A 13,414-nucleotide genomic window follows, 5' to 3' on the forward strand; every position below is an offset into this window, starting at 1 on the left:
TTTGTTTTTTGAGCAATCGAAACCATCAAAATCGTGTATCTGTGGTAATGCACCGTTCAAATCGTCATAGTCAGTTTTTTTCCTGTCGACCTTAAAAATCAGTGAAGTATCATCAGCAAACAACACTATATCACAAAAACCTTTAACATAGAAAGAAAAATAATTTATTTATACTAGAAAAAATAAAAAATGCCCCAAAATTGGTCCTTGCGGAATACCCATTTTTAAAGTAGAACCAAAAGACATTATTCCATTGATGCAAACTTGGTGGCCTCTTTGACTTAAGTATGAAGCAATGAGATAAAGATCTTTACCCTTAATACCGTAGTATTTGAGATTATAGAGAAGCGTCTCGTGTTCTGCACAATCAAATGCTTTAGACAAATCACAGAATACTCCAATAGCATTCTGTGATTTTTCCCAAGCATTGTAAATACGTTTGAGAAGTGTCATTCCCGCAATTGTGGAGCGACCTCTTGTGCAACCGAATTGCTCACTATGAAAAATAGTATTTGTACCGTATTTGACGAGAAGTTGATTTAAAATATTTTTTTCGAATATTTTACTTAAAGATGACAGTATTGAAATAGGCCTGTAATTACTGGGATCGTTTCTGTTTTCAGTCTTAAAAAGTGGTAAAACTTTACTACATTTTAACAAGTTAGGAAATGAATCCGTGTCCAAACTCTTGTTAAAAATTACTGCTATATACGGAGCAATATCATATACGATGTTATTAATAAATTTTAACGAAATGCCCCATATGTCATTAGTTTTTTAATATTGAGGGTTAAAATTCTTTTATGATATCTATTGCAGAAACTTTTTCAAATGAAAAATCAATAACGCATTTGGAAACATTATTATTTAATAGGTATGTGATTAAAAAATATTTCAAATAAATTTGCAACTTACAATTCAGAATTTGTGTATCTACAATCTGTGTTCAATTTGATTTGTTTGATTTCCTTTTTAGGTTTTCCACAAACACTACCAATAACATCCCATGTGGCCTTCATTCTATCATCGGAATTCAAGATTTTGTTCTTTATGTATAAATACAGCATAAATGCATACTGTTTTAAAAATATTGAAATATTTATTGACGTGTTCTAGAAAGGCTACATTTCGATTCCACTGCTTCATATTATATAGGTCGTATAATTTATTTCTACTTTTATATATACCAACAGTAGCCCAGTCACTAAACTTTAATTTTGTATTATTATAAAGTGATTTCATTTTAAATATTTTATTAAATTCTATTAATGTTATATTACGACCTCCGTGGTCGAGTAGTGTGTACACCGGTTTTCATGGGTACGTCACTCCGAGGTCGCGGGTTCGATTCCCGGCCGAGTCGATGTAGAAAAAGGTCATTAGTTTTTGTCTTCTTTATTGTCTTGGGTCTGGGTGTATGTGGTACCGTCGTTATTTCTGATTCTCCATAACACAAGTACTTTAGCTACTTACATTGGGATCAGTGTAATGTATGTGATGTTGTCCAATATTTATTTAAAAAAAAAAAAAATGAATTTGCGAAAATATCTATCATATACTCTAATATCTATAATATATATCTATCTATCTATCTAGTGCTCACAAAAGCTGACTTGAATAAAGTATGTTTTGATTTTCATAACAATGGCATATAATAAAATAGTAAAAGTTTAACTTAACCTTTCGAAGAAAGCGGAGTAGCGACAAAAAAAAAAGGAATGAACAAAACAAAATGGGATAGATTTTAATAATTAAAGCAGATTGAATTGTGATATTATATTACACCGAAAGCAATAATATAAAGCACTACCTTCGCTCGTTGTACAATATGATATAAAAACATTATTAAATCTGAATTCTAAAATAATAAGAAATATATATAAAAAAAAATGCTCTCATGCCACATCATTTTATTTATTCTAAATTTGTTATATTATACTTCGCAAAAACCTCTTTTCTTCAAAAGTTCCTGATATTGTTGTATTCGGTTAAACATAATTATTATCAGTCAAATACCATACTGTAGCATTCCAAGTTCTTTAGATTAACAAAAGCTACTGTTTTCGTTTCACAAAAGTTAGGAATACATACCAATCTGATTGATTGTTGGTCATCTCCTAAAAAATATATTTTTTATTTTATCATAACACAATTCTAAATTACCAAGATAGAATAAATAAATCTAGGATAAACATTACACATGTATATAGTAGGTAGGTACAAGTTATATATATTTTTTTCAATTATAGTATCACATAAACCAACACTTATTAGTTTTATTTGTTTAAGCTTGACTTTTTATATGAAAAATATTCCGATTTTCACCCCCAGCTAATTGCCTCTCCTATGCTTGAACCTTGAAACTTGCTCAATGTTATAAAAGCTGTTTAATGTTGAGCTAAACAACCATTTCGGAACTATTAAACTGACATCGAAATGTTTTATAAAATAATATGTCCACTCTACCAAATATGTCTATAAATACCTGTAAAAAGTTCAGTTGAGAATTCATCACAATTTCCATTGAAATATATTGCAGGACAATTGTAAATAGTGAAAGGGTCAGTGTCTAAGCATGGGGTGCACGGGACTGTGTCTGGACATGTTGGAGCTACATGACGCCACTCTAATGTTTTTTTCATGACATCTAAAGGTTTGTCAAGCTTGCTATACCGCATTACATCTGTTACAGGCTCACCAGACGTTCCCAAGCATACAAACCCTGAAAATATTTTTTCAAATTACATACAAAATCCCACTATAAATTGTCACAATAATAATTGTCACTATTGATCAATTTTAAACTAATACATACTTAATCTTCAACATGGTTTATATGAACAATATATAAAATATATTTTGAGCAGTTATTGACTTTTTATGATATCTACAATATTTTATAAATAAATGTTGTACATACCTCCAATATCACACTCATAAGGATTAGAAACACGATTAAATGATTTATATTCCACTGCTTTTGGAAATAAACCTGAAAGATTAAATTTTCAAAAATGAAAAATATTTTAAGCAAATTAAGTAAAATCACTATAAAATGAACTTTAAAGCTGAAATAAATAATGATATTCTCCTTATCTAAAGTGCAAAACTTACAATAGTGAAATGGTTTTTGAGGTAACATAATCCCAGCAGGATCCTTACAACCAGGCATTAGATCCAAAGGTACAACTGCACTGACAGCAGCAGCAAAAGAATCTACCACCTCTGAAGCAGCTATTACATCAGATTCATTAAGTATTGATTCATTTGATTGATTTGCATATATCCCACCTATATACAAAAAAAAATGAATTTGCTTTCATTGCTTTTCTTCATTTGCATCAAAACATTGGCCATAAAAGAGCAACAGACAGGCAGACAGAGTTGCTTTCACATTTATAATATTATTATTGGTTAATACCATAAATAAGACAGTTGATTATTATTATTAATTTAGTCTTTATTGCACTCACTATAGAAAATTTACAAAAGTAGAATAAGTAAACTATGAAGCATGTAAAGTTGGCCTAATAACTTACAGCTCCAGGTAAGATCTTTTGAGGATTAAAGAAGGGCAAAGAAAGGAATTGGGTAAAGGATATTATTATTGAGAATAAAAATGGTATACATAATTACCTGCTATAACAACTCTGACCACTTTAGAAATCTCCTCCTGATATTCTGAAGTGCCACAAAACCCAGATAGCCATTCCAATAACAAGTTTAATGAAAACAAATGATTTCCAGTTTTGGATGCAAGATTAAGACCTGACATAAAAACTATGTACCTAAAAATTAAAAAGCTTCCTATCACTTTAATAATCATTTAAAAACTATTATAGTATATCTTTCCTACTACCATCGAACACCTTGAAAAATAACTGAGAATCAGAATTAGTCAATAGTATTATGAACAATTATGGTTTATTTAGTAAGATATTTTCAAGTCATTAGTAATGCATTTTTTAATTTTCAGGTATAAAAACGTTTAGTCTTTGAATAAATATTATTAGATACTGCACCTATCATCATTTAAGTTTGGCAATGGTTTTTGTATACAACAGCCAGCCCAGCACACATCTTTAACTGTAAAAATTCCATCTTCATCCTCACTTCCTGTAAATTGTAATGATAATTGTAATATAATTTAATATTTTTATTATTACTTTAGTAAAATGCTTGTTATTACCTAGTAGTGCAGTGACAACACCTGTTACTACTTTGTTAACATCAATACAATCACCAGACAGTTTTATTCTTTGTAGTTCATCTTCCAATACTAAAGTATCCGTATCATGGACAAAATGAGTTCTGTATTGGTAAAACAAAAAAATATTACATTACAAAATAAACAAAACATTAGATTGCGGACAGTATTTAGATTTTATGTAATACAAACTTAGCTGGTTGAGGTAATATTTCAAGCTGATCTGAGAGCTCCCTCAAAATACTCGGCTTTAATTCTTGTAATTTGAAAAGTGTCCCCATTATGATGCATGTTGTGCCTTTATCGCGTAATTCACACAACTTTAATATTTTGTACTTGTCAGACCATCTTTTTTTTACTATTGGAATCAATATATTTCTAAAGGTATTTAATCTTGCTGAATATATGTGGGCGTATTGTTGAGAAAAATCTCGAGATACCTGATAAAATCGTTTAGAACAATCTACATAATTTACAGTGCGTCTTTCTACATCGAGTACTTCAAATTCATTATTTTCATTATTTGTGACTGCAGATCGGTTAGAGTCAACTTTAAACAACATATTGAATATTATTAGTAAAATATTTTTAATTCAAAACACACAAGGCACGGAAATTTATTTTTAATGCTTCAAAGTAATAAATTAATTTCCAAATCGCAGTACTTTACTTTGTCATTGCCGCCGAATTTCAACGCAAACGTTTGTCAGTGTCAGGGACAAGGCGTAGTGACAAGTTATCATAGCATAGTGATTGTGATCGTGAATGCATACTTATACATTTTGATAAACCATATTACGACTACTGTAGCTATCACTTGTCACTAATTCCATTATGCACTAAATGTTACTACTATTAGAAAGGGTCCCCCTGTACCAATATAACAACACCAAAAAAGTCTTTATTTCTTATTATTAAACAATATGTTTTATTATTTCAATGTCACAAATAGGATAAGGTAAAATAAAAATGATAAAAAGCGTACATGACCTATATTACAAAAAGTCTATTACTTGAAAAAAAAATATATATTTTAAATCCACATTTTTTCTAATGTATTTGGAAATATAAGAGTATAATAGGGGAGTTTCTGTTTCAGTTTTAGGTTCAAGATATAAGATGAAATGATCGGCAACCAAAAATTGTACAATCCATCGATCATCCTAAAAATTGGGCAACTTATTTTTGCTGTCTGATGAAGATAAACACAGCGCATCACAGTATTTGGTGTTGTAGGAGGAGTGGCTACTTCGTAAAAATCACTAATAATAATGAGTAACTGTACTTGAGAAGTGGTTTCATTGGGGTTTTTATTTTTGCCTTTAAAAATAAGTACAGCAGTGTTGGAACAAAAGTCCAGTGTTAAGATCGATTTAATTGATTGATTGATTCTCACAAATCGACTCAGTACAAATATTGATTAGGCACGAATATCTATCACGTGTAATCTGTGACAAAGAATATAAACCAAATGCTACTTTTTATGAATTTGGCGGGAAATTGAAAACATGGCGGGTGTCCAAAAAGTGTGCCTTAATAATTTAAATATTAATATAAAAAATGCTTTAATCATTGGTATTATAATAGCTAAAAATAGTCCTCGCACAATAGGTTCTAAGAAAAAAAATGGTGAAACACGAGGGGTTATGTCTTTTACATTACGGGATTCTGATATCGATACTATTAATGTTGACGTATGGGGATCTGAATATTTTGTTATAACTTTTTACGAGAGATATCTTGTTGGTGACGTCGGTAATAATATAATTAATTAATCCGTTATTCGTTTTTTATATAGTTTTATCAAGAATATCTGATCCAACTCGAAATTCTTAATTTTTAGTGGAAATATCGTCTCCTAAAATTTGTGTTAAAAATGGAAATAATGAGACATATCGACCTCAGGTTTGTATATGTATTCCTAATGTTTTAATAAGTTTTAATATTACATGAAATCGTTGTAAGCTCATGTGTATAAATGTTTTAATAACGATTAAATCGACGAACAAGTTCAAATAACTATCGAAATTATTTGTAAAGTGTATAGAAATTAAATCATTTATTCAAGTCCTTAATTAACGAATAAGCCAGACATGAAATTAACTTACATATAGATTTGATATTTTAAGGTGAGTTCTCCTTTTTATCTCTCACTCAATGAAGGCCAATCTGAAGTAAGCATATTTGATGGAGACACAATCGGAATGTACTTACCGCTTTTGCATATTCCTACAAAACCTAGCGCTGGATATTGCGGACTTTCAGAAGTTGTTAAATTCCAGGGTAAAATTTTACGCTTTACTTTTAATTTTAATTTTGTACATTCAGTTTTATTGCTAAAATTTAAATTGTACTTATTGCAGAACAAAATGGTGACGTGTACGTAGATTTACTCGTTGTGGTTAAGTCTGTAAAACCTGTGAAGACAATTAAAACTAAAACCGGTAAATCAACTTTCCTTATCATAAGGATAGTTAATATGTGGAGTTTTGATGGACAAATTAATTTCTAAAATTGGAATTCTATTTTGTTGTAGGTGCAGAAATGTCAGTCCGATCTATTGAAATTATTGACAACACGACCCCCGCTTCGCTTATTCTTGATATTTTTGATATTGATACCATTCAAAGGTAGTAGTTATTACATTATAATATTTATACATAAGAATCACATAACATCCCGTAGGTAGTTTAAGCTTAATTTAAATATTATCTGTATACCAGCTACTGAGCTGAGCCGAGATGGCCCAGTGGTTAGAACGCGTGCATCTTAACCGATTATTTTGGGTTCAACCCAGGCAGGCACCACTGAATTTTCATGTGCTTAATTTGTGTTTATAATTCATCTCGTGCTCGGCGGTGAAGGAAAACATCGTGAGGAAACCTGCATGTATCTAATTTCAACGAAATTCTCCCACATGTGTATTCCACCAACCCGCATTGGAGCAGCGTGGTGGAATATGCTCCAAACCTTCTCCTCAAAGGGAGAGGAGTCTGCCCAGCAGTGAGAAATTTACAGGCTGCTAATGATATAAAACCAAAAGTATAAACATCTAGTGCATTTTAAATATTTCTATTGTACGCACTGCGTAACTCTGTCAAGTCATCTTTAAACTGTCTTTGATATTAAATTTACACTTACATATTTATTAATTAAATATTTAAATATTATTATTACTTATTTTAACAAATTTGATTGAGATGCTGTAAATATATAAAAAATAAAAAAAAATATATTCGAGTAACTACTATCTCTCATTATAAGCATTTTTTAATCATGCGGGATCGAACTTGCGGCCGTTAGCACGGCGGTAGGGTTCCTTTACTACGCTGACTAGCCGTGCGAGTGTAACATGACGCCCGGTGGCGGCGTGTGCAGAGCGGAGGCGTGGCGGGCGTCGGAGAGCGTGCTGTTCGTGGCGGACGCGCGCGTGTGCCGGCGCGCGCGCGCGCTGCGTCTGCAGGCGGGCGCGCGCAGCGTGCTCACGCACCAGCCGCACGCGCCCGAGGCCGAGGCGCTGCGGCTGCACGTGCGCAGTCAGTCTCCTGCATTATACGGCCAGACCACTGAGTAGATCACACATTTTGTTCCGATTTCGTAAATATTGAGTCGAACGAACTGTAAGAAAGTCATTACACTTAAAGTTTACATTTCACAATACATTTACTTGAACTTCAATTATAGGTAGGCTATTATAGATAATGTTATCCATGGCATTACTTTTATCACGCTCTAATGAGATGACTACTAATATGAAGACACGTACCGAGCAACAGAATTTGATGACAACTTTAGGTATATTTTGTCTTTCTTCATGTGTTTCGTTTTTTAACGATATCTAACGGTCGCTATCTTAACTGATGTAGAGCCATCAATTTAAATTGGTGATTTAGTAGAAACATTTTTTTATGTATAGTGAATTAATTAAATTTGAAGTTTATCTATAGTTAGTTCAATACACGAAGACGCGCCCCACTAACTTCCGAGGGGAAAGTTTGTATTCGAGAAACTCAATCCATGACTTAGTCTCGTGTCATATCGACCAGTGATCGACATGGCTCGGAGTCCATGTATAGTTTAATTCACGTTGCCTTAGATATTACATCACATGTTGCTCTAATAATTTATTTTTAGAATCAATACGATAACCGAATAAACTAACCCAATATTCCAAAATATGCAATAGTAGTCTCGTGGATTAACCTTACCATTACTCTATTTACAAAAAAATACCGACCAAGAAATAAATATTGTAGAATAATAATCAATGTAAAATTAAATTCAACCTCTCCTATTCCACCACGCTGCTCCAACGCGGTGTGTCGAATACACTTGGAGTTCGAACAGATTGGTGTTTGAGTTTGCGATCTTCAGGTAAGATTCTTGTATTCTAGTTGATTGATTATAGTGAATAAAAATAAATATATCTTTTTGTCAAAAAAATATATTTATAAATAATAATACAAAATAACATCATGCAATATTGGATCGAATATATATGTTTATGATCGTTCAAATAATATTATATGGACATTATATAAAGGATCTACCTTTTAAAGGCACTAGTCTCCGCAGATATAGGTGATAATAATTATTTTTGTACTCCACAGAAAAAATAAATTATTTCAATTCATTCATTTTCCAAGGCGGCGGGGAAGCCGCTACCTGGGCAGCTTGGAGCGGTGAACGTGCGTGTACTGCCTCCGTGTCACAAATACAGGATCGTCTTAAGTCTGGAGTTCCATTTTGCGCTGCACTACACGCAATACTAACACATGTTGATTTGGATGAAATTGTAAACACGTAAGTAACTTATTCTCATTGTAAAACTTTAACAATTAAATTCATAGAAAATGTTATAATGATTGATATACTTTGTGTGTTATATATATAAAATATAATGACTAATATAAAAAAAAAATCCACAGAGAAGGAAATTTAGATGAATTGAGAGTACGCTTCGCAGACCACACGGGCGAGCTTAATGCACGATTACCTGTTAAAGTGTTGGAAGGCGCATTCGGGTACTCGGTGAGAAGACAAAGTTTTGTTATTGTAATTTTTTTATAAAACTTTTTTATTACATGAAGTAAGGTACCTATATAGTGAACAGTGAACTGAAAAAATTATAGTATTCCTATTTAAGATTTTTAACTTGTATGTGCTCAGTTGTTGTTTCGTTCCTTATAACCATTCAAATGTTTTTGTTAAAATGTAGGTAGAACAGTTAAAGGCAATGTCAACAGAAGAGAGAGCAGCCATTCGTTGGATGTTCCTCTTGGAGCAATGCAGCGCTAAGGTCGCGGTGACTCCGCCGCGTCTCGTTATATTGACCCTTCGGAAAGCGTCACCTGCCGATCCAATACCTTTGTACTGATTTTTTCATCGATCCGGTTAATTAATTTTTTCTTTAATAAAACAATTCATAACATAACTTTTTTTTAATTTACCTACTTGATAAAAAATATATTCCCATTAGGTATATATCTATCTTGGGCAATTTCGAATACAGTTTTTAAACAATCAAAAGCTTAATAACGGACGCCTAGTAACACTGTACCTTCTAAAAATATCGCCATAGCGTTCGTTTATCGATCAAACCTTTCCATGGAAATCCCTTGCTTATGGTATCTATCTATAAGAAATATTGTTAACAAATAAACGGTAAGCAATGGAAAAGACGGATAAAAGTGAAATCACATACGAATATACGAAACGAAGAAAATGTTTTGGAAGACAAACACTGTTCACCGATCATGGTCCAGAGTTGAATGTTAACATACCTCCTAATTCAGCTATGTATAAAAACTACATTCTTCGAAATCCTGTTAATGTTAGCATTCAGAACACTGGCACTATGTCAGAACATTGGGTTAACTCTGTGAGGTAAGAATTATTATTACTTTAATTAAAATCCTCATCTCGAATAGTCGATCCTCGCTATAGAGTTGAAATTGTAATTGCATGTACATATGTATTACAAAATAGTGTTTGTATTTTTAGAGCCGAATACACAAGTTCAGGTGTAAATCACGTAGAAGGCGGCTGGCCTAAAGATATAAATACTAACGACCCTGAAGCTGCCCAGAGATATCGAAGGAAAATTGAAAAGGACGATGCATACATACATGCTGTTATGCATCTGGGACACGTAAATATTGTACAATAGCAAATCGAATAATTTCAGATTGGTTCATTAAAGGAAAATATTTTTCTAAATATTTTAGAGCATGGAACATAATATACTACAAAACAACGCTGTAGATATGTACCAAATATATTACTCCGAGCTGTCTTCTATACCCCCTGTGGAACGAAGCAGTTGTCACACCGTAAACGTATACCGAGAGCCTGGTTCTGCTAGACGGCCAATTCGTTCACTCTCATGGCAGGCAGACGGTGCCCGGCTAGCCTCAGCACACGCAGATGTTAATTTCATGAGATGTGCCAGAAGTCTTCAATTTTCGTATATTTGGGACATAGGTAAATTTAAAATAAACTATTTTGAATAAAACAATCACCAAGTAACTGACTTACATCTTATTTAAATGATTCCTAGAAAATGCCAACGCTCCAGAGTTAGTAATAACACCACCACAACCACTGTTGGATTTACAATACAATCCTCGCGATCAACATATTCTTGTAGGAGGTTTGATGAACGGTCAAGTATGTTATAATACATTCTTAAGATAGGTTTTAGACAACCCAACATCTATATTGAATAATTAATTTATTTTGTCAGGTTGGCTGCTGGGATATGAGAAAGGGCAGCGAAACAATAGCACTTTGTCCACCACACGTTGCTCATAGAGATCTTGCACGAAACGTTCTTTTCATTAACTCAAAAACGTGTGCAGAATTTTTTTCAGCTTCGCCTGACGGAGTCGTCAAGTGGTTGTGTATATTATTATTTTATAACTAACAGATAAAGATGACAAAAATCAATATGTAAGAAATAACGACTTAACTACCCGTTTTCCTGATGGTACAGTTGTAATGTTACAGGTGGGACATAAGAAATATGAATGAACCAACTGACTCAATGATTATAGATGCCGTTAGAACGAATAACGATACTCAATGCGTAGAAAACGCTTTGGGTATTTCCGCACTTGAGTACGAACCAACCATTCCAACGAGGTATCTCTACATCTTTTCCTTTTTAATTAGGCTGAAGTTTAGGAACATAATTCTAAATGCTATTATTCAGATTCATGGTTGGAACGGAAACTGGACTAGTGATAGGGGGTAACCGCAAAGGAAAAACACCGTTGGAAAAACTGCCTTCTAAGGTATGAATAACTTAGTAAATTACTTTTTATTTGTGTAAATAAAAAAAAATAAAAGTCAATTTTGAGTAAAGTAAGAAGTATTGTACTATTTTTAGTACGAAGCACATTTAGGACCAGTGTACGCATTACAAAGAAATCCAACATTTTTGAAGAACTTCTTAACAGTTGGCGACTGGACAGCTCGCGTATGGAGTGAGGATTGCAGAGAATCTTCTATACTTTGGACTTATCCACATCGAACTAAGCTCACTGATGGAGCATGGAACCCTATAAGGCAATATAACTTGTGTTTTTAATCGTTGTGTGTGTGTGTACTTATGAATGTGAAAAAAAGTTTAATTTCAGATTTTCACTATTGCTAGTGACACAATGGGACGGGTGCCTGTCCTGTTGGGATCTGCTGAGAAGAAGAAGTGCACCGATTGTTACTGCACAGCTGTGCGATGAACCATTATTGCGCCTTCGACCACATGAAGGGGTATCATTATTTTTTTTAAATATATACCTTATTTCATTCTAACATAATGTTACTTCTTCTAGCACGTAAATGCCAATTCGGATGGTTAACCCTACTGTTTATAACAATCGTTTTTATTTTTATATCTGTATTGCTTGTAAGGGACTCTTGGTAGCTTGCGGTAGTAGCAAAGGGACCATCTACCTAGCGGAGCTGTCACAAAACCTTGGTACTGCGGACAAAAACGACAAACAACTCCTGACCCATGTGAGTTTATAGAATTATTTAGATTTATAACTAACTGCAATTCAATAACTCTTCTATTAGATTCGAGTTTGTAGCAAATTTATTACTCTTTATAAAGCATGCAATTAAAAAATAGATCACTAACCAGCAGTAGCGACTAGTACTTAAGATATAATTCCGATTAGTCACTATTAAAGCGATGCTAAGCGAATTCGATTTTTTATAATTTTCTTTACGCTTAATCAAGTAAACTAAAATATAGTAAAACAATATAATGTTTATATTGAAAAATATTCGAATAGAAGCTGATTTAAGCGTTAAGTTAATTTTTAGATTGCAATAGATACGTGAATAGTCTCCGAATAAAATCGGCTGCAATTTAAAAACTGTATCCATAATAAAATAATGTATAGTTGTACTTTTGAGTCTAAAAGTTTATATGACCGTTTATTTGCTAATTGCGTCAAAATTAAAAAAATATTGCACTCGACCTATAAAAAGAAATAACCAATATTCAATGCAAAAACGATCACTAAAATCACTCAGATCTTGGAACGCGAAAACAAGCGCGAACGAATCCTGGAGGCTCGGATGCGCGAGCTGCGACTGAAGATGCGCCAGGAGCGCGACGGCGCCGCGCACGCGCCCGACGACGCCGCGCGCCGCGACGCCGACCTGCGCGACGCCGCCGCCGACTACTGCCTCGCCGTCGCCGAGCTGCAGGCGCGCCAGCACGCCCTGCCCGCGTGACCGCGCCGCCAGCCTACTCGTGCAGGGTCCTAGCGGGTCCATTTACTTGGGCGAAAAATTAACAAAAGTGTAAGAAGCTAAAAATAATGAATTCAAAGAAATTAAAGAATAAGCAAGAAAAAAATTATACAAAGAATAATTAAGTAAAACTAAATTTGAGGAAACAAAAATTGTTATTTTCATTGTCGTTATTGGATCATAAATTAATGTTTGTAAGACAAACAAAAGCACCCACATAAATACAACAGCTATTTTAAACTACTTGAATATACAAATATCTCTAAAACAAGGAACTCTAAAGGAAGGAAGGGAACATTCTGTAAGACTTGGCATTACTGCTGAGTGAGATCAACCAACTCTTAGTAAGTTATTATTTAAAAACCGTAACCGTTGAGCAATACATAAGGAAAAGACGAAGAAGAATAAAATTTTCAATCGGTGTGATAAAACCGATCGGTA

The 13,414-nt window shown here is 33.3% G+C and overlaps 4 protein-coding genes across 4 annotated transcripts in view; 3 read left to right on the plus strand and 1 right to left on the minus strand.

Annotated features, from left to right (window-relative positions):
• Window positions 1-13,414, plus strand: part of LOC113394025 (DNA-directed RNA polymerase III subunit RPC8) — a 225,939-nt gene that overhangs the window by 200,056 nt on the left and 12,469 nt on the right. The window lies entirely within an intron of this gene.
• Window positions 1,999-4,894, minus strand: LOC113393976 (DNA polymerase delta subunit 2). The gene is made up of 8 exons (XM_026631124.2): window positions 4,400-4,894; window positions 4,190-4,311; window positions 4,023-4,116; window positions 3,637-3,788; window positions 3,115-3,291; window positions 2,921-2,992; window positions 2,486-2,722; window positions 1,999-2,117 (listed from the first exon to the last, which is right to left on the minus strand). Exons 1-8 carry the CDS (start codon window positions 4,768-4,770, stop codon window positions 2,005-2,007), a joined length of 1,338 nt encoding a protein of 445 aa, XP_026486909.2. The 5' UTR covers window positions 4,771-4,894; the 3' UTR covers window positions 1,999-2,004.
• On the plus strand, window positions 5,716-9,584 carry LOC113393888 (meiosis-specific with OB domain-containing protein-like). Its single transcript, XM_026630996.2, has 10 exons — window positions 5,716-5,962; window positions 6,051-6,112; window positions 6,337-6,490; window positions 6,571-6,651; window positions 6,744-6,837; window positions 7,586-7,754; window positions 7,966-7,969; window positions 8,854-9,010; window positions 9,136-9,238; window positions 9,426-9,584. Exons 1-10 carry the CDS (start codon window positions 5,716-5,718, stop codon window positions 9,582-9,584), a joined length of 1,230 nt encoding a protein of 409 aa, XP_026486781.2.
• On the plus strand, window positions 9,879-12,955 carry LOC113393889 (dynein intermediate chain 3, ciliary). The gene is made up of 11 exons (XM_026630997.2): window positions 9,879-10,093; window positions 10,211-10,358; window positions 10,435-10,690; window positions 10,767-10,876; window positions 10,953-11,104; window positions 11,216-11,350; window positions 11,421-11,502; window positions 11,598-11,776; window positions 11,848-11,980; window positions 12,122-12,226; window positions 12,752-12,955. Exons 1-11 carry the CDS (start codon window positions 9,879-9,881, stop codon window positions 12,953-12,955), a joined length of 1,719 nt encoding a protein of 572 aa, XP_026486782.2.

Source organism: Vanessa tameamea, chromosome 16, assembly GCF_037043105.1.
Source record: "Vanessa tameamea isolate UH-Manoa-2023 chromosome 16, ilVanTame1 primary haplotype, whole genome shotgun sequence".
NCBI lineage: Eukaryota > Metazoa > Arthropoda > Insecta > Lepidoptera > Nymphalidae > Vanessa > Vanessa tameamea.

Excerpts from the sequence above, each read along its gene's own strand:
- LOC113393976 (XM_026631124.2), bottom strand. The coding sequence starts at position 4,770 with ATGTTGTTTAAAGTTGACTCTAACCGATCTGCAGTCACAAATAATGAA. Across the intron at positions 4,117-4,189 it reads TGTTGTCACTGCACTACTAG|GAAGTGAGGATGAAGATGGA; the intron begins GTAATAACAAGC and ends TACAATTTACAG. Across the intron at positions 3,292-3,636 it reads GGTCAGAGTTGTTATAGCAG|GTGGGATATATGCAAATCAA; the intron begins GTAATTATGTAT and ends TTTTGTATATAG.
- LOC113393888 (XM_026630996.2), top strand. The coding sequence starts at position 5,716 with ATGGCGGGTGTCCAAAAAGTGTGCCTTAATAATTTAAATATTAATATA. Across the intron at positions 6,113-6,336 it reads ATGAGACATATCGACCTCAG|GTGAGTTCTCCTTTTTATCT; the intron begins GTTTGTATATGT and ends TGATATTTTAAG. Across the intron at positions 9,239-9,425 it reads AAGGCGCATTCGGGTACTCG|GTAGAACAGTTAAAGGCAAT; the intron begins GTGAGAAGACAA and ends GTTAAAATGTAG.
- LOC113393889 (XM_026630997.2), top strand. The coding sequence starts at position 9,879 with ATGGAAAAGACGGATAAAAGTGAAATCACATACGAATATACGAAACGA. Across the intron at positions 11,777-11,847 it reads GGAGCATGGAACCCTATAAG|ATTTTCACTATTGCTAGTGA; the intron begins GCAATATAACTT and ends GTTTAATTTCAG. Across the intron at positions 11,981-12,121 it reads GCCTTCGACCACATGAAGGG|GGACTCTTGGTAGCTTGCGG; the intron begins GTATCATTATTT and ends ATTGCTTGTAAG.